Here is a 22,190-nt window from a genome sequence, read left to right on the forward strand (position 1 = left end):
ACGCCCTCTGTAGCGCACTTTATGTCAAACAGGAAGCCATTTGGGGATGGAACCGGTACCATCGTTGGGTCCGACTAGAAACAAACCCCGGAGTTTTTGACGTTCCGCTTGCTGGACGATGTCTTGGCACGGACCGGAGGCCACAGACGAGTTGCTCCGAGAGTTTTTCCGCACACGGCCTCCTGCCAGGTCTGTAGAAGCAGAGAAACTGACCGGTCGTGTGTTGTTCTCTGCGGGGCAGCTGGTGAATCCGGGGGGTTTGGGTGGAGGGCTAGAACGCAGAAGACTCCTCAAACTACGCACGTCGTTTTGTGCGCGAGCTCAGATTAGCCCGTTTTGCTAACAACAAAACACGTCGTTCTTGTTTTTTCCTTCTTCTCCAGCTGTTTCTCTCAGAGTTATTATCTGCTTTTAGCTGACTAGTTGATTTGTGTTAAATATTACTCTATATATATTCATAGCTCAAAAAACACGTCATTTTTTTATTTTTTAATCCATTTAAAGTGCTTTTTAAGAAACATCTAGCCTAGGTTGTGTCTCATTTACCTCCTTACTGCCTTCTCTAGTGCACTAGTTAGGGTGGAAAATTCCAGAGTCCTAATTCGATGTTTTTATTTTTTTTTTCCTACATTGTAAATTAATCCTGAAGTCATCCCGACTATGCAGCAACACCTAAGGAATCACTGAGTAAACTTTAAAATGTTAATCAAACCAAAATATATGTTTTTTTTTTAAAGAATCTTCAAAGTAGGCACCTTTTGCTTTGATCTTGACATTCTCTCAATCAGCTTCATGAGATCTCATCTCATTATCTCTAGCCGCTTTATCCTGTTCTACAAGGTCGCAGGCGAGCTGGAGCCTATCCCAGCTGACTACGGGTGAAAGGCGGGGTACACACTGGACAAGTCGCCAGGTCATCACAGGGCTGACACATAGACACAGACAACCATTCACACTCACATTCACACCTACGGTCAATTTAAGGCCAATTTATGCTGACAACGCAGTCCTCGCAGATGGCGTCTACTATGCGTAGCCCCCCCCCCCTTCGCAGACGCTCTGCGCGCACCTCCCAAAAATTGTGACCACCGCAGAAGCCTCGCAGACAGCATCGCAGACAAGAGGGCTCTGATTGGTCCACTCTACATCTGCTGTACACGCACTTCCGCTTCCCTACTTTCCCAGTTTGGTTTGTTTTCACGACCGGCATTTTTAAAAACACGAGCGAAGATGGAGCAGCATGAAGAGCGGTTGATCGAGGAAGTACGTACATCTATACGACTCCAGTTCTAGTCATTATAAGTAACCGGAGGATAAACACTCCACTAACCACACCCACCAACTACTCCTAGCAACTTCGTGCCCCTTTGCGTTGTGGCGGTGAATAACATTGCGCACGCCTATTAAGGCCAATTTATGCTGACAACCCAGTCCTCACAGATAGCGTCGCAGACAGTGTCTGCGTAGGCCCCCCACCTTCGCAGACGCTCTGCGCGCACCTCCCAAAAATTGTGACCACCGCAGAAGCCTCGCAGACAAGAGGGCTCTGATTGGTCCACTCTACATCCGCTGTACACGCACTTCTGCTTTCCCGGTTTGGTTTGTTTTCACGACCGGCATTTTTAAAAACACGAGCGAAGATGGAGCAGCACGAAGAGCGGTTGATTGAGGAAGTACGGACATCTATACGACTCCAGTTCTAGTCATTATAAGTAACCGGAGGATAAACACTCCACTAACCACACCCACCAACTACTCCTAGCGATTTCGCGCCCCCTTGCGTTGTGCCGGTGAATAACATTGCGCACGCCTATTACTCCCCGCTCAACGATAAATTACAACTATCTGCGAAAGCCTTGTCGCAAGAGCATGCAGAGGCCCTTAGAGTCACCAGTTAACCTAACCTGCATGTCTTTGGACTGTGGGGGAAACCGGAGCACCCGGAGGAAACCCACGCGGACATGGGGAGAACATGCAAACTCCGCACAGAAAGGCCCTCGCCGGCCACGGGGCTCGAACCCGGACCTTCTTGCTGTGAGGCAACAGCGCTAACCACGACACCACCGTGCCGCCGCCTCATGAGGTAATCACTCAAAATGGTTTTCCAACAGTCTTGAAGGAGTTCCCAGAGGTGCTGAGCACTCGGTGGCTGCTTTGCCTTCACTCTCAGCCTCTCCGAGGTACTGGTCCGAATGGAGTAGCACTGGTCCGTGTTTATAATTACAAATTTCAAGCCGATTTTATATATTTATTCATATAATACAACCATATTATACAGGAGTGATCAGTTTCAACTGTCTATAAACTTCTTCCTCAGTCATCTCATTATCATCACAATCTTCGAAACCCTCATCCAGATCATCATCATCATCATCTATCGGGTCATACACCACATCATGCTGCGCCTTCTCATTCTGTCTCTCCTGGGGCGCTACATCTCCTGCCACATACTCCTTCTCATCACCTGCAGGCTGCTCTGGCTCATCATACTTGTTGAGCGATATCCGTTTGTTTCGATAGCTGTCAGAAACGTCAAGCCAAGGACTTTTAAACTTCGCGGGGGTCTAATCTGTCTGACCAATAGCGGTTCAAGTTACATTTGTCTTCACGGGCAGCAACGAAAATGAACGGGAAGAAACGAAACTTCGCGCAGCCATGCTGCATGTAGCGGTGTATACCGCGCACGTAAACAATATGGCGGCGCCCGCGTCTATGCCAACTTGACAAATGTCTCACAAATCTATTGAAATTATCGTAAAAAACGGTAAAATAGACTAAGTTCTGCTTAAAATGGGCGAGAATCGTTAATAGAAACCATCGAGTGCATGTTGTCAGTAGTCGCCCGCACCCTTTCCAACTCGCATTGGGCAGATTCTACCATAACAGAGGCCAGTTAAATCCCATCTCCTTAAATTGCTGAATTGATTATTTTGATCATTCTATTAAGTTTTTCTAGTAGCATTTGGGGTCTTGGACATTCACAGTAAATTTTAGGACAGTAGTCCTGGTAACTAATTAATTAATAAAAGCCTGACATGACAGATGTGCTAAATGACAATAGAAACACATCGGTTTCTATCATCAAAATCTGACAGACAAACTAACGTCTACCATCATATTCTGACACTCATAGCAACAAAACTGTTTCTTACATTATTAATCTGACAAATTTACTAATAATATTAAATACCTCATCACTAGAACCAAAAAATAAAATATTGAAATAAAAAAGATAAAATTTAATTTCAAAATTGAAATATCAACAATAATTGTCAGAACAGTGACGATAGACACGAGTGGGTCACTTTCGCGGGGAAATAACACATTGAAATGGCCTGTCGGCTGAAAGGGTCGCAAATCTTACCTTGATTTATTTGATGAAATCGAGCTGTCAGAACTCCAAGTCTTGCCTGGAAGTAAATGTCTGCCGTCACAAAAATCACGCGCAGTAGAATTTCCTCTTTGCGTCAGTCAACATGTGCGTGGCGAGGGCTTGAATTTTGCTATCGTCAGGTGCATTCGACTGACAGACTGACGATAGCATTTTTTAAAAATAACTGTGGGCTTCTCGTCGTGAACGAAATAGTTTTTTTGCTGTTGATCTATTTCAACTCTATCTGTTGACACCCAAAAATGATAAAGCCTGCTTCCACACGATAACTACCAAAGCTCCATAATGGCCGAGTCTATCGTCAGGTCATCCGACGGAAATTCACTGACGATAGCAGCAGGGATAATGAAAGGGATTTTTAAAATGGGAGTTATGTCTGTCAGATATGTCAAAGAAATAGAACTTTATTCTTTAAAAATCTTTTATTGATGTACTCAGTGTATTTTTAAATGACGTGCTGTTTTAGAAGACCAAATACCATATTTTCAATCTTGAAAATATTACCTCACTGAAAAAAGGACAAGAAAAATTTCTTATTTTGTGGGCAAGTGGTTAAAGGGATAGTTCGGGATTTTTGACATGAATCTGTATGGCATCCCCATCAATAGTGTCGTGCAAACACACTGACTTACCCCTGACAGCATCCTGTGAGTCCAGTTCTTGTCCAGTTTTGGTCCAGACGAAAGTAGTCCGGCACGTTTGTTGGGGTCACGAAAGTAAAACGTTTTTCGTCTCAAAACAGTATGTGTTCAAAAGAGTGATATATTTGCATCACAAAACCGTTGCCAAATAAAAAGTCAGACCTCGAAATCGCTTGGCGCTATTTTCTCTCCCTTCTTATCACTGCGCGCTGCCTGCTTCATCCAGCTGCGGCTCCAGCTTCAAGGATAAGCTGGAGCCGCATAAGTAGGAGTCCCGGCGGGTGGTTTGTATTCGATTCGTTTATATCCCGACCTTGTCAGCTGTCAGATTTATGTTCATGGACCCGGTAAGCTGGTAAATAATATTTATTTATTTTTTTCTTTACCAAATTCTAACAGAAAACGAGAGCGCCCGAAAGGGAAAACCGAGCCGAGCCGCCTCACGGCTGTAATGCAAATTGCTTTCCTCAGTATACAAGTGCGCTTCCATGGCAGGGGAAAAGAAACTACCACTGCTGCCTATGTAGTGCCCTATTTATACAAACAGGAGTCATTCAGGATTCAGCCATGACACGGAGCAAAAACATGGCTGAATCCTGAATGACTCCTGTTTGTATAAATAGGGCAATACATAGGCAGCAGTGGTAGTTTCTTTTTCCCTGACATGGAAGCGCACTTGTATAATGAGGAGGAAAGCAATTTGCATTACAGCCGTGAGGCGGCTCGGCTCGGTTTTCCCTTTCGGGCGCTCTCGTTTTCTGTTAGAATTTAGTAAAGAAAAAAAATATTATTTACCAGCTTACCGGGTCCATGAACATAAATCTGACAGCTGACAAGGTCGGGATATAAACGAATCGAATACAAGCCACCCGCCGGGACTCCTACTTATGCGGCTCCAGCTTATCCTTGAAGCTGGAGCCGCAGCTGGATGAAGCCGGCAGCGCGCAGTGATAAGAAGGGAGAGAAAATAGCGCCAAGCGATTTCGAGGTCTGACTTTTCATTTGGCAACGGTTTTGTGATGCAAATATATCACTCTTTTGAACACATACTGTTTTGAGACGAAAAACGTTTTACTTTCGTGACCCCAACAAACTTGCCGGACTACTTTCGTCTGGACCAAAACTGGACAAGAACTGGACTCACAGGATGCTGTCAGGGGTAAGTCAGTGTGTTTGCACGACACTATTGATGGGGATGCCATACAGATTCATGTCAAAAATCCCGAACTATCCCTTTAATGGATCCAGTTACGGTAGAATCTGCCATTGGCGAGTGGGGAAATGCTGTAGATAGCCTGCCTGGCCAGACTAAGCTCGGAACAGGCCCTTGTGTTGCGTCACGCTTAGGATGGGCGGGCCCAGGCTACCACTAAGCGCAAACCAGATGGGATGGGATGGCATGGCATGGCATGTCGCTGCAGAATGCTGTGGTAGCCATGCTGGTTAAGTGTGCCTTCGATTTTGAATAAATCGGCAACAATGTCACCAGCAAAGCACCCCCATACCATCACACTTCCTCCTCCATACTTCACTGTGGGAACCACACATGTAGGAACCATCCGCTCACCTTTTCCGCGTCTTACAAAGACATGGCGATTGGAACCAAAAATCTCAAATTTGGACTCATCAGACCAAAGGACAGATTTCCACTGGTCTGATGTCCATTCCTTGTGTTCCTTGGCCCAAGCTATTCTCTTCCTTAGAAGTGGCTTCTTTGCAGCAATTCGACCATAAAGCCCAGATTCACGCAGTCTTCTCTGAGCAGTTGATGTTGAGATGTGTGTGCGCTACTTGAACTCTGAAGCATTTCGGTGGGCTCTTATCTGGGGTGCTGTTAACTTGCGGTTTCTGAGGCTGGTAACTCTGATGAACTTATCCTGTGCAACAGAGGGAACCCTAGGTCTTCCTTTCCTGGGACGGTCCTGATGAGAGCCAGCTTCATCATGTTTGATGGACTTTGTGACCGCACCTGGGGATGCTTTCGAAGTTCTTGAAATTTTTCGGACTGACCTTCATTTCTTTAAGTCATGATGGATTGTCGTTTTTCTTTACTTAGTTGAGTAGTTCTTGGCATAATATGGATTAGAACAGTACTCAAATAGGGCCAGCCACTGTATACCAACTCTACCTCTTCACAACACAACTGATGGTGTCAAACACATTAAGAGGTCAAGAAATGAACTCTTGACAAGGCACCGCTCTAAACTGAAAGCCATTCCAGGTGACTACCTCGTAAAGCTGACTGAGAACATGCCAAGATGTGCAAAGCTGTCATCTAATGCCGCTTTTCCACTACCAACGCGGCTGAGCCGAGCTGAGTGGGGCTGTTGGAGTTGCATTTCGACTACAACCGCGCTGAACCGTGCTGGCTGGAAGTGGGTGGACACATTGGGTGGAGTTAGCGAAAGTGGGTGGACGTCACGTGATGTCGTTAGGTGGTGCAAACAGTGACATCAGTGAGCTTTTAAGCGGTAGTCTCACGACCCGGATAGTAAACAATAAACATGGAGTCGTTAGTGTTGCTGGTCTTGGTGCTGTGGATTGTTGTCACCGACAACGCCAACAGATACTGGCAAGAGCGTATAGATGAGGCGAGGCGCATAAGGCTTCAGAAATTCTCGTAATTCGTAATTCTTCTTCTTCCGGGTTTGCGGTGTTTACAGATCCCAGCGTGCTCGCGGGGCATGTGTGGGCATGTGAGGACACTCCTCCTCACCAATCAGTGCACAGGGGAGTGGCTCCTCACGCCCCTAGCCCCACTCGGCTCTGTTTGGCTCGCTTCAGCCCCACTCCAAAACCGTGCGAGTTTTGGAGTAGGGCTGAAGCGAGCTGAGTCGTGCTGTTCTGAGGTAGTCGAAACGCGAGCCGTGTCGGGCTGAAGTGAGCTGGAAAAGGGCCATAAGCAAAAGGTGCCTACTTTGAAGAATCTAAAACAGGGGTGTCAAACCTGATCCATAAAGGGCCGTGTGGCTGCAGGTTTTCATTCCAGCCATGCAGCAGCACCCTGATTTGGCTTATTCAATCAACTGACACACCCACCCTTTAATCAAGGGTGGGTGTGGCTGCAAGTATTTGACTGTGTGAAGACAGTTCAGTTGATTGAATGAGCCAAGTCAGGTGTGCTGCTGCATGGCTGGAATGAAAACCTGCAGCCACACGGCCCTTTATGGATCAGGTTTGACACCCCTGATCTAAAATATAAAACACATTCTGGTTTGATTAACACTTTTTTTTTTTTTTTACCAAATAATTCCATATATATTTTTTCATAATGTCGATGACTTTAAGCCTAGGTCACAACCGGACATACGATTTTTTGGCAGTGCGATTTTTGGCGTTTCCCAAATCGCTGCTTTTTTTTTTTTGTTCATAGAGAAAGATGCGCGTTGGCCGTAAGTTTGTCTTGCAACCTGAAAAAAACGTAAGCGCCCGTAGAGTTTGTTTGAAATGACAAAGAACCTCTGCGGCCGGTCTGCGGCTCGAAAATCAGCACATCACACGCGCGCTCTCGTGCGTTTCATGCGCGCTCTCGGTGTGTTTCTTGCGTTTTTTGCACATAGACCGGCCGTAGGAGCACGTACGGCCGGTTGTGACCGAGGCTTTAGTATTAATCTACAATTCAGAAACTTTTAAAATAATGAAAAACCACTGAATTAGAGTTGTTTCCAAACTTTTGACTGGTACTGTGTGTGTGTCTAATTTAAGTTTTATGAAACATTATTTCATACTTTTGCAATTAGGCAGAGGATGTAGGGTGCCAGATCCCCAATGGAGATTTGTAGTGCACTATGGAGGGAGTAGAACTCATTATTATTTAGTGTAGATTTATGAGTTGAGAAGTAGGAAACCTTCATATTGTGCTATCTGGGGTGCAGGAGCATACTGCCCAGTCAGCCCTGCTGTCGTTTCCATGCCGTTACCTGATGTAGTGCTCGGATAAAGGGAATGGAGAGCAATTTAAGATCAGTGTTTAACTCTGAACGTAGTAGAACAACCATATATCTTGTTGTTATCTTTCAGGAATAGGATGATGAAGAACTGGGGTGTGATTGGAGGCATCGCTGCTGCTATGGCGGTGGGCGTGTACGTGCTGTGGGGTCCCAGCACGGACAGGAAGAAGAGGAGGAGAGGTAAAGTGCACACGCCTCTAGATTATCGCTAGAGTCTGATACTTTTATTCCTGAACACAGACTGCAAACGAGCAGCTGAGTGCCTGTCGTCATGTGACCGCATTGCGACCACTTGCGTGACAGCAGCTCTGATGATGGAGGTCAAAAACTTGAGTTAATATTCATCCAACATCCGGAGAGTGGCGTCAGAATTTGACATCAACAGGATGAATCCAACGTGCCTTGTGTCAACAGTTCAGGCTGGTGGTGGTGGTGGTGTAATGATGTGGGGAATTTTTTTTTCTTTTTCTGCACACTGAGCCTCTCCTTACCAACTGAGCATCATTTGCACGGATGTGAAATCTCCGCATTTCCGCGGAAATCCACGTTTTTCAAATTGCCTTTCCGCGTAAAAAATCGTTTTCCGCGTTTTCTAAAATTTAAAAAAATAATAAAAATATTCGGTAAAGTCTGGCGCGAAACTTTTCCGGATTTTACTAAGCGGAAGTGACGAAAGCTCCTTACAGCGATCTGATCATTATCGCTGTGTGGAGAGGAGTCGCTATTGTACATGCACTGCTACGAGTATGAATGAAAATGGCGGCGTTGTCTGTGAAGTCCGATGTCACGAAAATAGATTCTGGCATTGAAAATAAGTGGCGTTGGGACTGGTTAGAGCGCAAAGCTCCCGATGGAAGCCCGAACCAAAAAAAATTGACCCACCATAAACATTTTTTTTTTTTACACTGGTAATTTAGCGTCATGCCTCTGAAACCAGAGTCTGCTCCAACCATTCCAATTTTTCGTGTTTTATCCCCCACATAGCAGAAAAATAAAACAAAATAAAATAAAAATAAAATAAGCCCGTCCTACCCATTTTGAGGAAAAATAGTGATGAGAAACAAGAAATTATTTTCATATGGCCTAACATGACATTTGTAGTGGTGGTAGTTTGGTATCAATGGTAACATTTTCCAGACACGGCACCCCAAACCTGAAACATGACACTTTTTTCTCATTTTCAAAATTTTTTTGTAAAGTTCTGAAACATGTATCACTAAAGCACCATGAAATTTGACCAAAACATTTTTTAAACTGAAATGTGCTAATTTAGAAATTTTACATTTTATGTGCTTAAAATGTCACCATTTTAAGTCCTTTTTACAAAAATTTTTGTGGGGGAGACCCCCCAGACCCCCACCAATGGGAGGGCACACCCTCCCCACGACAACTTCGTTGTCGTGACGACCCCTTTGGGGTCGTCTGTTGAGCCTAAAAATTTTCCTCTTTTTTTTAAATTTGTCACTCACATCCCTGCATTTGAATGCCCCACACTGTGCTTCGGTACTAATAGTTGATTTAGTGACGCTAACCCCGATTGATAGATCTTCAGTTTCAGTTCACGATGCTCTTTAAGCGTGTTCTCTGACATTCCAGGAGCAGGTGTACTCATATTGAGGTTACACGACACTTTAATTACATACAGGTCGACTCTATTCAGCTAGTTAGGAGACTTCTTAACGTGGCAACTGTTAAACATATAATGATTCACGATTTGATTCTATTCATGATAGGTTCACGATTCGACTTTCCCACTGTATTTTTTGAACACAAAAAAAAATGAATGAAGAAAATGTTGTAAAAAAATGCATCATTTTATTTTCTCTTCATTATCAACTTAAATATTCCTTTTGTTGAATTAAAAACAAAACTTTTGTTTCATTTTGTTAACCAGCGATAATTATTTACCCACATTTGTAAAGGCTGGAGGAAAATATAATGGTCTATTAGCTAAAATATTCCTTTTATTAAAAATTAAGAATGAATACCAAGCAGGCCTTTTCTTAATAAACTCTTACAAGCGTTCGTTCTGCCTCTGTTTTCTTTATCTTTCTGCAGTCTGTAAAAAGAGAGCTCTGATTTCTGGTTAAATCTGTTTGTACACAATCACACAACAGCGCTTTCACATTTTAGATGATTTTCATGTGTGTTTGCAGCATTAGAGCTGTGTGACTTCCACCTACAGTGAAGTCATGTGTATTTCCGCTAGTCTGTGTATTCCACTAGTGTAAAAACTGGTTTCTGAAAGTTTTGCATAGTATGTTTTTTTTCACTCCACTTCAATATTATGGGATGTTACGTTTAAATTAATGATATACAATGACATGACATGCATTAATATGGATTTAATCCCCTCTTCTGCGAAGGCTTTCCACTAGATATTGGTAGGCATGTAATGGTTCATGATATTAGGTTCACGAGTTGATTCCCCCCCCCCCATGATATATTTGTGAAAAAATTAAAAGGAAATCATCAAAAAAATGCAACATTTTCCTATTTTTGTCAATTCAAATATTCCTTTTGTTAAATAAAAAAACAACCTTTTTTTCATTTTCTTTAAATATCCGACAATAATTATTTACACACGTTTTTAAAGGTCGGAGTAAAATATAACAGCCTGTTAATTAGAATATTTCTTTTATTAAAAATGACAAGTTAATAACACAGGTATTTTTTGAAAACATTTATGAACAGTTGCACTACCTTCATTTGCTTCTCTTTTCTTTCGCTTTTGGCAATCTATACAAAGATAGCTTTGGTTTCTTTTTAAACCTACTCGGTCACATAACAGCTCTTTCCTCTTTTAGATGTTTGCAGGGTTTTTTGTAGAAAAATTTAGTATGAGGGCGCTCACCATGGCGAGGGAGCGAAGCGGCGGGGGGGGATGGTGCCGGTTGTCTGTTCCCCCGCCGTGCGAAGCCTTTGAAAAATTGAGGCTACAATGGGACATTCTGAGGCTGTCTGACAGGGAAATTGTAACAAATTGTCAACAATGAAAAAGAAAAGTAATCATCTTCTGCCCCGGACGGTCTTTGGCTTTCTTCTGTTTCGTGCCGCTGGATGACATCTTTAAATGCCCAAGTGTCAACAAAAACAACTCGCGAACTACTTGTGTCAAAAACTCCCGCGCCGGTGGGTGAAAGGTCATTCAGTCTCGAGAAATCTTGCCCTACAAGTCAGCTGACCTTGTATGTAACCCATGTCAAATCTCACAAGAGCGGCCGCGACAAGTAAACATGGCGCCTCAGTCTGGAAAACGCCAATTCGGATTGTTTTTGCACCGTCTGGCGGTGTATCTACTATGATTGGAATATTTTTGGAGTAATTATAACGTATTTGATGATCAGACACATTGTCACGTGGTGTTGCTGGGATGTTTTCATGGAGAAAAGATCGTTTTGAGAAAGATTGCATGTTGTGCAGTAGCATATAAGTGCATGGCCCAAGTGTGACTTGGGGTTCAATCGGCATTTCGGTAAGAGGGCGCAGAGCCCCTGTTCCCCGGTTTAGACGAAAGCCTGGTTTGGGTTTTCGTGGCAGTAGAGCTGTGTTACTTCTGCCTACGGTGAAGTCTCGTGCATTCCCTCTATTGTGGTGGTTTATTTTTAATTTGATTCGAATTGTCAAATTTGTACCACAGTTTATCATTGCACAGGACATTTGTTACATGGCTGTGGGGATTTTTGCTGATTCAGCTGTTTGACCTTTACTGATGTTGGACATGCAGTCAGAGTTCCCGTTCATCCCAAAGGTGTTCAGTGGGGTTGAGGTCAGGGCTCTGTGCAGGCCACTTGAGATTCACACCAACCTTCAAGAAGCAAATTTATAGAACGTGCTTTGTGCACAGGGGCATTGTCATGCTGGTACAGGTTTGGTCCCCTTAGTTCCAGTGAAAGGGAAATCTTACTGCTCCAGCATACAAAGACCTTCTAGACAGTTGTGTGCAATATTAAATTAGGGGGGACAAGGTGGCGAATGCTTATGCAAGTTTGAGTCATTATTTCTCTGTGTGTTTAGGCATGGTCCCGGGGTTGTTGAACCTGGGAAACACATGCTTCCTGAATGCACTGTTGCAGGGTCTGGCCACATGTCCTTCTCTCATCAGCTGGCTCCAGGACTTCGCCACACTCTGCAGCTCCCATCCCTCCGACACGGACACGGGCACGCAGATAGACACACGGATTTCCAAAACACTGTTGGAGCTGCTTACAAGTAAGCTTTATGTTCTTCTGACTTTGGCTGACTGTTATTAAGCCAACTCTTACTGGATTTCTCACTTCTACTAGAGTTTTTTTGGGGTTTTTTCTTCCTTTTTCAGTTCTCTCTCCTTTATGATCGTTCATTCTCACTCATTCTGGAAACCTTCTGAGTTTTTTTTTTTTTTCCCCTGCTCTCTCTAATTTGTCACTCATTGTTGCTATAAATGTCGCTTTTTCTGCTCCGTCCCTTCCCCCTGCAGCTCTGTCCAGTCCTGATCCAGGAGAGGATGATGTTTTGGACGCAGGATGTCTGTTAGAAGCCCTTCGTCTCTACAGATGGCACATCAGCTCGTTTGAGGAACAGGCGAGTGTTGAAGTATAGTTTCACCCTACCTGGCAACCCAGCGTTAACTTGTGCGTCACGTAAATACTTAGCCTGGACTGAAACATCACTTCTGTCCTCAGGACGCTCACGAGCTTTTCCACGTCCTCACGTCGTCTCTGGAGGAAGAGCGGCAGCCCAGAGTCACTCACCTGTTTGACGTGGAGACGCTGGAGGTGAGACACTGCAGTACGACAACTTCGTTCGTCTAAGATACAACGTTTATACTATTCGTGCTCTTAAAGGAAACTTGACGCTAACGCGCTGTACTCTTAATATTTCAGAAATCAGCAGAGACGAGTGAAAACTCCATTAGCTGTTTGAGTCGAGGTGAGACACGAGGATCTGCCGAACTCCTGAAAGCTAACATATCGACGCGTGTGTTTCGTTTGTGATTTAATATTTAGCAGGCCACAAAACCTTCGCCTCGTTGTTAGTTATTAACTTTTTCCCTGAATTCTCGGTCCAGGACCCCTGCAGCCCATTCCCAACCTGTGGAGAACCCAGCACCCGTTCCACGGACGCCTGACCAGCTACATGGCCTGCAAACACTGCGAGCGCCAGGTGTTCACACAGCACACCTAATACAGTACAGTATAGATAGTTTTCACATGACGTCACAGAGTCGGGGATTCCCTAGTGGCGGCCATCTTGGGGGTCCAGCTTACTGTACGGGTGGCTGAGCACACATTGTAACGCGCGAGTACAAAGTCTTCAAAAGAACCCAAGCAGGCTATTTAAAGCTAGCAATGGTGCACACCTGTTGTATTCACGGCTGTCGTAATAGGTCAGATGATGAAGTCAAGCGGAGCTTTTATGGAATTCCCACTGTACGGGAGCACGAAGGCGAGCAAACACTCGGCATACAAAGGAGAAATCTATGGCTTGCGAGAATCAACCGCAAGGATTATCACAGCAAAGTCTGCTCCGATCATTTTATAAGTGGTAAGTTGTTTAAATAAACAATCAGTTGTGTTTAAGTTTGTTTTTGGAAACCAAAACATCGTGTAAACAATCTCTGGAGAATGCCTAACTGGAACCGCTGAGTGTACGTTTACATTGTAATGTACACTTAATATCGCTCGTTTGTCACGTTTCTATTTGAAACTTGTCACTTCACTCACGCAAGGGTCATTTTTGAAAAACATTTTAGGTCTATTCTGTATGATTTGATTTGTGTTTGGGATGCAAACAGCGCGCCTTTTGGCGGATGCCGCCTGAATCGCGCAGATCCGATTTTTTTTGGGGGGGGGGGCGTTGGAGTGTCTGATTATAATTTCAAAGTAAATTCTGTATTAAAATTACTAAATAAGCAAATCCGTTACAGTCCATGAAACAGGAAGTATAAGGATGAGGAAAAAAACAGTTTAAATCGGAAAGCTGCGCACATTTGCGCAGCCCGAGCGGTGTGCAGGACTGCGCAAATGTGCGCAACTTTCCGATTTAAACTGTTTTTTTTCTCATCCTTATACTTCCTGTTTCATGGACTGTAACGGATTTGCTTATTTAGTAATTTTAATACAGAATTTACTTTGAAATTGTAATCAGACACTCCAACGCCCCCCCTAAAAAAAAAAAATCGGATCTGTGTGATTCAGGCGGCATCCGCCAAAAGGCGCGCTGTGAATATATAAAGTTGTATATATCAGACAGCCTTTAAAGTTTGATGAGGTCAGTTTCAGGCTTTGGAGCAGGCTTTGGCAGTTTCAGGCTTTGGCAGCCCTGCATAGTCACTTGAAAATGCATCTTTGTCCACTTCGTAGGGGTCAATTCCCCCAATCAAGGCCAGTTTGGCTGCATACCGTTGTCGTGAGATGTCGTCTAATGTATCTATATACTTCTGTTTGCTTGATTTTGCCGACATTGATCTTTATTTTAGAAAACTGACTATATAACTTCATAAATTCGTCCGAGATAACTTAGCCGGTAGTGGCGATGGTCCGTTTTGTTTGCCCCCCAAGATGGCGGCTGGGGGGCGTTCCCCAGAATGCCGTGACGTCAGTGAAAACTATCTATAGTAGGATGTGGTGTTCAGTGCATTACGCTGCAGGATAGTTCGGTATAGTAGAATTCAATACTACACAATACAGTATGGAAACGCTCAACAGCGTAGTGTGATGCATAACGTACGTACGGTATGTACCGTGCTGTATATTGTATAAAATACTAATATAGTAGGGCTGTCAATCGATTAAAAAAAATTAACTAATTAATCGCACAAATTTCTGTAATTAATCACGATTAATCTATCAATAAATTAATTGCATTTTTCTACTTAAGACTGAAATATTTATGTAAAATCATCAAATTAATGTAGAGTAAACACAGAGAAAGTACATGTAAATTCAAAAACCATTTTAATGGCTTAAGGTGCACATATGGACAGTGCAAATACAAAAAAGAATGAGCAAAGATATGATTGCAAATTCAGAACATTGAACATTTTTCACTCCATAGACATAATTTAGGGTGGCACGGTGGTGTAGCGGTTAGCGCTGTCGCCTCACAGCAAGAAGGTCCGGGTTCAAGCCCCGTGGCCAGCGAGGGCCTTTCTGTGCGGAGTTTGCATGTTCTCCCCGTGTCCGCGTTAGGGATGACGAAAACTAAAAAAAAAATCTTGACCGAGCCTCATTAGCCGGTTAAAGTCGGTTAACCTATGAGTTTAAACAGGGATGCAAACGGCGCGCCTTTTAGCGGATGCCGCCTTTTTCACGGCTGAATCATGCAAAGATCCGATTTTTTTTTTTTTTTAGGGGGGGGGGCGTTGGAGTGTCTGAATAATTTCATCAGAGTAAATTCTGTATGGTTCAAAGGAAAGCAATCGGATCTGCACGATTCAGCCGTGAAAAAGTCGGCATCTGCGCCTTTAGTTTGTGTGGAGAGATATGATCTGCAATAACATGCATTGTTGGCTACAGACCGAAACATACTTTCAGAATGCACTGGCCAAGGCAGGACTAAACTCAATGTGCCTTCTAATAATAATTAAAAAAAAAACAGAATAGTAATTTGTAAGCTAAAAAGCCTGTGTCTACACTTTTATTCTTTCGCCGAGTGGCAGCTGTGTTCAACTGGGGCGGGACATGACTGAATGGGTGTTTCTGATTTGTTAGCTGTCTTTAACTGGGGCGGGAGGGCGGGACATGACTGACTGGGTGTTTCTGATTTGTTAGCTGTCTTTAACTGGGGCGGGAGGGCGGGACATGACTGACTGGGTGTTTCTGATTTGTTAGCTGTCTTTAACTGGGGCGGGAGGGCGGGACATGACTGACTGGGTGTTTCTGATTTGTTAGCTGTCTTTAACTGGGGTGGGAGGCCGGGACATGACTGACTGGGTGTTTCTGATTTGTTAGCTGTCTTTAACTGGGGCGGGAGGGCGGGACATGACTGACTGGGTGTTTCTGATTTGTTAGCCGTCTTTAACTGGGGCGGGAGGGCGGGACATGACTGACTGGGTGTTTCTGATTTGTTAGCCGTCTTTAACTGGGGCGGGAGGGCGGGACATGACTGACTGGGTGTTTCTGATTTGTTAGCCGTCTTTAACTGGGGCGGGAGGGCGGGACATGACTGACTGGGTGTTTCTGATTTGTTAGCCGTCTTTAACTGGGGCGGGAGGGCGGGACATGACTGACTGGGTGTTTCTGATTTGTTAGCTGTCTTTAACTGGGGCGGGACATGACTGAATGGGTGTTTCTGATGTGTTAGCTGTCTTTAACTGGGGCGGGAGGGCAGGACATGACTGACTGGGTGTTTCTGATTTGTTAGCCGTCTTTAACTGAGGCGGGAGGGCGGGACATGACTGACTGGGTGTTTCTGATGTGTTAGCTGTCTTTAACTGGGGCGGGAGGGCAGGACATGACTGACTGGGTGTTTCTGATTTGTTAGCTGTCTTTAACTGGGGTGGGACATGACTGACTGGGTGTTTCTGATTTGTTAGCTGTCTTTAACTGGGGCGGGAGGGCAGGACATGACTGACTGGGTGTTTCTGAGACTGAGAACGGGGGTGTCATGGCTCAGATGGCTAAGGCACCGTACCATAAATCCGGGGACCCGGGTTCGATTCCGACCCGAGGTTATTTCCCGATCCCGTCTCTCTCTCCCCCGCTCATTTCCTGTCTCTCTATACTGTCCTATCTAAAAAAAAAAAAAAAAAGAGACTGAGACCGCGGTTGAAAGATGGCAAGTCAAGATAACGAGTTAGTGGCAAAAAAAAATACAACATCGGCAGTGTGGCAGTATTTTGGTTTCAAACCAAACGAAAAATCTAATATGTCCCCTAAGGCACACCATAGCCTGGGGTACTCCACTTCCACGAGATCTCTCCAATGAGTTGTGTTTTGAGTAGGTTACATGAGTAACAACAAGGTAAAATAATATAACGTATGACATTTGGGATGTGGGTAATAAACGTTGGAAATGTCATCTACTGAAGAAACGGAAGAAAACATCGTAGCGTAAACTGTTAGGTTTCTGGTGGGAATTAGCAATGCGCTTGCTATCTTTGTTGGGTGTGTTAAACCGTATGGATTTAAGTGGAATAATTGTAAGGAGTTATGTGATCAAGACAACGTTTTAAGCAAGGTAAGGCCATTTGATTATTAATTTCCCCGCCATGGCATGACGTGGGCCCATATGATTTTGCCTTGTGCAGCTACCGCGCATTTGAATTCGGTTCGCCTCATTTGCGCTGAAGAATATGGTTTATCGCGCAAACAAATCAAATATGGTTTATTTGTTAGCTGTCTTTAACTGGGGCGGGAGGGCGGGACATGACTGACTGGGTGTTTCTGATTTGTTAGCCGTCTTTAACTGGGGCGGGAGGGCGGGACATGACTGACTGGGTGTTTCTGATTTGTTAGCCGTCTTTAACTGGGGCGGGAGGGCGGGACATGACTGACTGGGTGTTTCTGATTTGTTAGCCGTCTTTAACTGGGGCGGGAGGGCGGGACATGACTGACTGGGTGTTTCTGATTTGTTAGCCGTCTTTAACTGGGGCGGGAGGGCGGGACATGACTGACTGGGTGTTTCTGATTTGTTAGCCGTCTTTAACTGGGGCGGGAGGGCGGGACATGACTGACTGGGTGTTTCTGATTTGTTAGCCGTCTTTAACTGGGGCGGGAGGGCGGGACATGACTGACTGGGTGTTTCTGATTTGTTAGCAGTCTTTAACTGGGGCGGGAGGGCGGGACATGACTGACTGGGTGTTTCTGATTTGTTAGCAGTCTTTAACTGGGGCGGGAGGGCGGGACATGACTGACTGGGTGTTTCTGATTTGTTAGCCGTCTTTAACTGGGGCGGGAGGGCGGGACATGACTGACTGGGTGTTTCTGATTTGTTAGCCGTCTTTAACTGGGGCGGGACATGACTGAATGGGTGTTTCTGATGTGTTAGCTGTCTTTAACTGGGGCGGGAGGGCAGGACATGACTGACTGGGTGTTTCTGATTTGTTAGCTGTCTTTAACTGGGGCGGGAGGGCAGGACATGACTGACTGGGTGTTTCTGATTTGTTAGCCGTCTTTAACTGGGGCGGGAGGGCGGGACATGACTGACTGGGTGTTTCTGATTTGTTAGCCGTCTTTAACTGGGGCGGGAGGGCGGGACATGACTGAATGGGTGTTTCTGATTTGTCAGCTGTCGTCCTTACACCGCATGGCACGCCCCAAGCGTTTACAAACACAGAATTCCAAGTCCTCCGCTCCAAAATCGGCAGCTTCAAAACGATTTTTTTTTTTTTAACCGACAACCAAAAAAAAAAATTAACCGGTTGACGTTGATTCGGTCAACCACCGGTCAAACGGGCATCGGTTAACATCCCTAGTCCACGTGGGTTTCCTCCGGGTGCTCCGGTTTCCCCCACAGTCCAGAGACATGCAGGTTAGGTTAACTGGTGACTCTAAATTGACCGTAGGTGTGAATGTGAGTGTGAATGGTTGTCTGTGTCTATGTGTCAGCCCTGTGATGACCTGGCGACTTGTCCAGGGTGTACCCCGCCTTTCGCCCGTAGTCAGCTGGGATAGGCTCCAGCTCGCCTGCGACCCTGTAGAACAGGATAAAGCGGCTAGAGATGAGACATAATTTACTTAGTCCTTCTTTACACTCAGCCAGTTACTGAGGCAGACCAGTTTGTTTGTTACGTCACTCCTCGGTTTTACTCGCAGTAAGTGCAAACGACTGCAGAGTCCAGTCTTGATCAATGAAATGCGCTGTGACGCCCAAATAATTATCGTTGTTGATAGACGTCCAATGGTCACCCGTGAGAGCGATGTGCTTTGCTTGCGCAAGCATGTTCATCCGCTGTGCCCTCTCATCCTCATGCAAAGTGTGTATTCTTGACACGATGGTTCCTCTTGAGGGTAAATTATAAGAGGTATCTCCCGATGCAACACGAATTACTTCTCTCAGTCCATCATCCTCTACTGTGCTAACTGGGCGGCAGTTTTTAACTCTCCAAGTAACCAAGGAATTGGTTAACTTTTCACTTACGGGTTTCGCTATTCACCCACGAGTGCCACACTCCTGTAATGTCGACTGGCGAGGTCCAGTGGAGGTCATTTCAGCAGGGTGTTTTGCTTTGAGGTGATACGCTAACGACGTGTTACTTCTGCGGTAATTAAATTCGGCTTTGCAAACTGTGCAAATTGCCTTAGTTTTGTCCAACGAGCCGTCGGGCAACTTTTTAAAAGGAAACTTTCCCCCTAAAAGTTCGCCCTTATCCATCTTTCCGCCATAGACTCTCCTTTAGTTAGGATAGCTGTTTCTGCCCGGTTTTCCCGCACACGTAACCAAAGGTTATGGGTCAGCCGCCACCGGAAGTAAACAAAACCATGTTAATTGCGTTAATTTTTTTTAATGCATTAAATGTTTAAAATTAATAGATGTTATTTCCCAGCTGGGAGGTCCGTATGGTGAAATACCGTAACTGAGGTCTTGAAAGTACTGAGCGAGGCCCTCTGGGCCGAGGTCAGTATTCAAGGCCGAGGTCATGGTATTTCACCATACGGACCGACCTTAAGCTGGTAAATAATATATTTATTTTTTTCTTTACCAAATTCTAACAGAAAACGAGAGCGCCCGAAAGGGAAAACCGAGCCGAGCCGCCATTTTTGAATCCTCATTCACAGCTTCCTCCTCAGTATACAAGCGCACTTCCATGGCAGGGAAAAAACTACATTTTGCCGCCTATGTCGTCCCCTATTTATACAAACTTGAGTCATTCAGGATTCAGCCATGTTTTTGCTCGGTGTTAGCAAGTTACAGGTTTTTAGCTTTCTCCTGAAATGTTTTCTTTTATTTCTTCTTCTTCCTCAGGGCAGTAAAACTCGCTTTCGCTGTGAACACTGTCGTTATCGCCGTCCATGCTGTAAAATTAATGCTATTCTCCTGAGAAATGCTGGCAAACATTTATAAGGTTTTTGATAATCTTATAAATAAACCTTATATAAAAAAAAAGATAAATGTTGACAAGAAATGCTACTATGTTTGTTGTTGTGAACGAGCGAGTTGCCTGGGGTCCGTACCGTAGGATACGGACCCGCTCGCCAGCCAATCGGAGCGCAGGATTTGGACCGCGAAAAAAATAGAGGATATTACACGGTGATACGACGATATGAAGTTTATCTTCGAGTGGTGAACGTATATTTCATGACTGAGCAGAGCGAACGGGTGATCCCGCCCCCAACACGAGAAGATAAACTTCTTCATATCTTCGTGCCGCCATGTAATTATGGACACATCCACACGCAAAAAAAAAAAAAGCAAGTTAATCAAAACCGTTTTAATTTTGAACCGGTTTGCTATTTTGACAACAAGCATCGAGCCAGCAGGAAAACACTGGGACTGACATCATCGGAGTGAAATATTGGGAATTATTATACACACAGGACACTTTTTTTCCATGGAATAAAAACATGCTCTATTCCCTTCTAGCGGGTTTCATTCATTTGATTTGATAGCATGCAATATTGTTAGCATATCGCTTATCCTCTGTGTATTACTAGGGCTGCAGCGATTCATCACGGTGCACCGAAAATCGAGTTCCTAGCTGCCGTACCGATTATCGATCCATGTAGCTGTATTTTCAGTTTGATTCCGCGACACTTTTTTTTTTTTTATTTCAATTTTTATTGATTTACAGTATAAATGCACTTTTCCCACGTAACCGTTACACTTGCATTGTTAAATCGATGCTAGAAAGCAATCAGCCGGAATAGAGCACAGCTCTGCTTCTAAATAAAATGTGCAATTTGATTGGATAAGAGCAAGGAGCCAAACCAATCAGAGTAGCTGACACTTTACATGGCAGCGCCTCTGAAAAAACTTGGCATTTGGATTTCCCGGCAAACATTGATTTTCATGACGTCGCGTGCGGGACGCCTCCCTCTGAATCCTACGTCAGCGCTGGTTTGTTTATGAGAAAACGACCTGGTGGTTTTCTGCAAATTTCTTCAACATTATCGCGTAATTATTAAAATGGTTAACAGATGTATCGTAGGAGGGTGTAGCAACACCAATCTTGATGGGATTAATACTCATCGTTTCCCAAAAGACCGGACAATGAGAGAGAAATGGGAGCGCTTGGTCTACACAGGCTGTGCACTGAAACCATGCAAAGTTCGCGCAGCCTGCTGGCGCTTCCGCAGGTGACGTCACGAATCTGGCTCCAGACTCCCTTGGGATTTTTCCAGACGCGTTGTGTTATTTTATTTTTTTCTGCTGTAGACAGATGGCCTTGTGCAAAATTACCCTTCTGGATGAGTGTGTAAAGGGACATACTTTCATATAAAAAAAAACACGAAATTGGTCCAGAACATGCCCTTAAAGATCCTTCGTCTCATCTTAAATCGAAAGTCTGGCTACATTTTGGGTTTCGAAAAGACACGAAGGACACTGCAACGTGCCGTGCGTGTTATGTTGATGTGAAGTATAAGGGAGCGTCACCGACAAACCTCGCAAATCATTTCAAGCGAAAACACAGCATGGGAATAAATTAAGTGCCGCCGAATTGAAAACTGAAAGTGTTCTGAAACCCAGGTACGCGGGGACGGTTAAAACTAACTGACTATGTTGACAGACCAAAACTGAATGAAACTAGAAATGAAGCTATTTGGAAGGCTATAGAGGGTGTGCAGTCACGTGACCCGTCCATGTATTGAGGTATTTCACCTGACGTCACAGGGTCACGTGACGCCCCGGTGTCCGCCATTTTGAAGGTCAAGCTAGCTAATGTCAACAACATAGTAGCTAGTATGTTACTGTAGCAATGTTTACGTTCAGTCATTTGGATGACTGTTAAAACCTTTCAGTCTCAAGTTTTTCCTTTCCTGGATTTACTAGTTTACTGTAATTATGATCCGGCAGCTATTTACACCGGATCCAGTGTAAATAGCTGCCGGAGCGCGCTCCGGCTTGCTCCCCCTCAAATTAAGCAGCGCGCTCCGGCTTGCTCCCGGAGTGCTCCGGCCGAGGTTCCGGAGCACGCTCCGGCTTGCTCCCCCTCAAATTAAGCAGCACGCTCCGGCTTGCTCCCGGAGTGCTCCGGCCGAGGTTCCGGAGCGCGCTCCGGCTTGCTCCCCCTCAAATTAAGCAGCACGCTCCGGCTTGCTCCCCCTCAAATTAAGCAGCACGCTC

The 22,190-nt window shown here is 44.8% G+C and overlaps 1 protein-coding gene across 3 annotated transcripts in view; it reads left to right on the top strand.

Annotated features, from left to right (window-relative positions):
- The first annotated feature begins 105 nt into the window (after positions 1-105).
- The window catches only part of LOC132872113 (ubiquitin carboxyl-terminal hydrolase 30-like), a 49,851-nt gene continuing 27,766 nt past the window's right edge, over positions 106-22,190 (top strand). For 2 of the 3 annotated variants that reach the window (XM_060906713.1, XM_060906715.1), the window contains exons 1-7: positions 106-189; positions 8,053-8,162; positions 12,000-12,194; positions 12,442-12,545; positions 12,647-12,739; positions 12,848-12,893; positions 13,033-13,127. In XM_060906713.1, the coding sequence (XP_060762696.1) occupies positions 119-189; positions 8,053-8,162; positions 12,000-12,194; positions 12,442-12,545; positions 12,647-12,739; positions 12,848-12,893; positions 13,033-13,127 (714 nt within the window). In that variant the 5' untranslated portion in view covers positions 106-118. The other variant, XM_060906714.1, reaches the window with a different exon arrangement.

The sequence above is a fragment of the Neoarius graeffei genome, chromosome 24 (assembly GCF_027579695.1).
Source record: "Neoarius graeffei isolate fNeoGra1 chromosome 24, fNeoGra1.pri, whole genome shotgun sequence".
In the NCBI taxonomy this organism is placed as follows: Eukaryota; Metazoa; Chordata; class Actinopteri; order Siluriformes; family Ariidae; genus Neoarius; species Neoarius graeffei.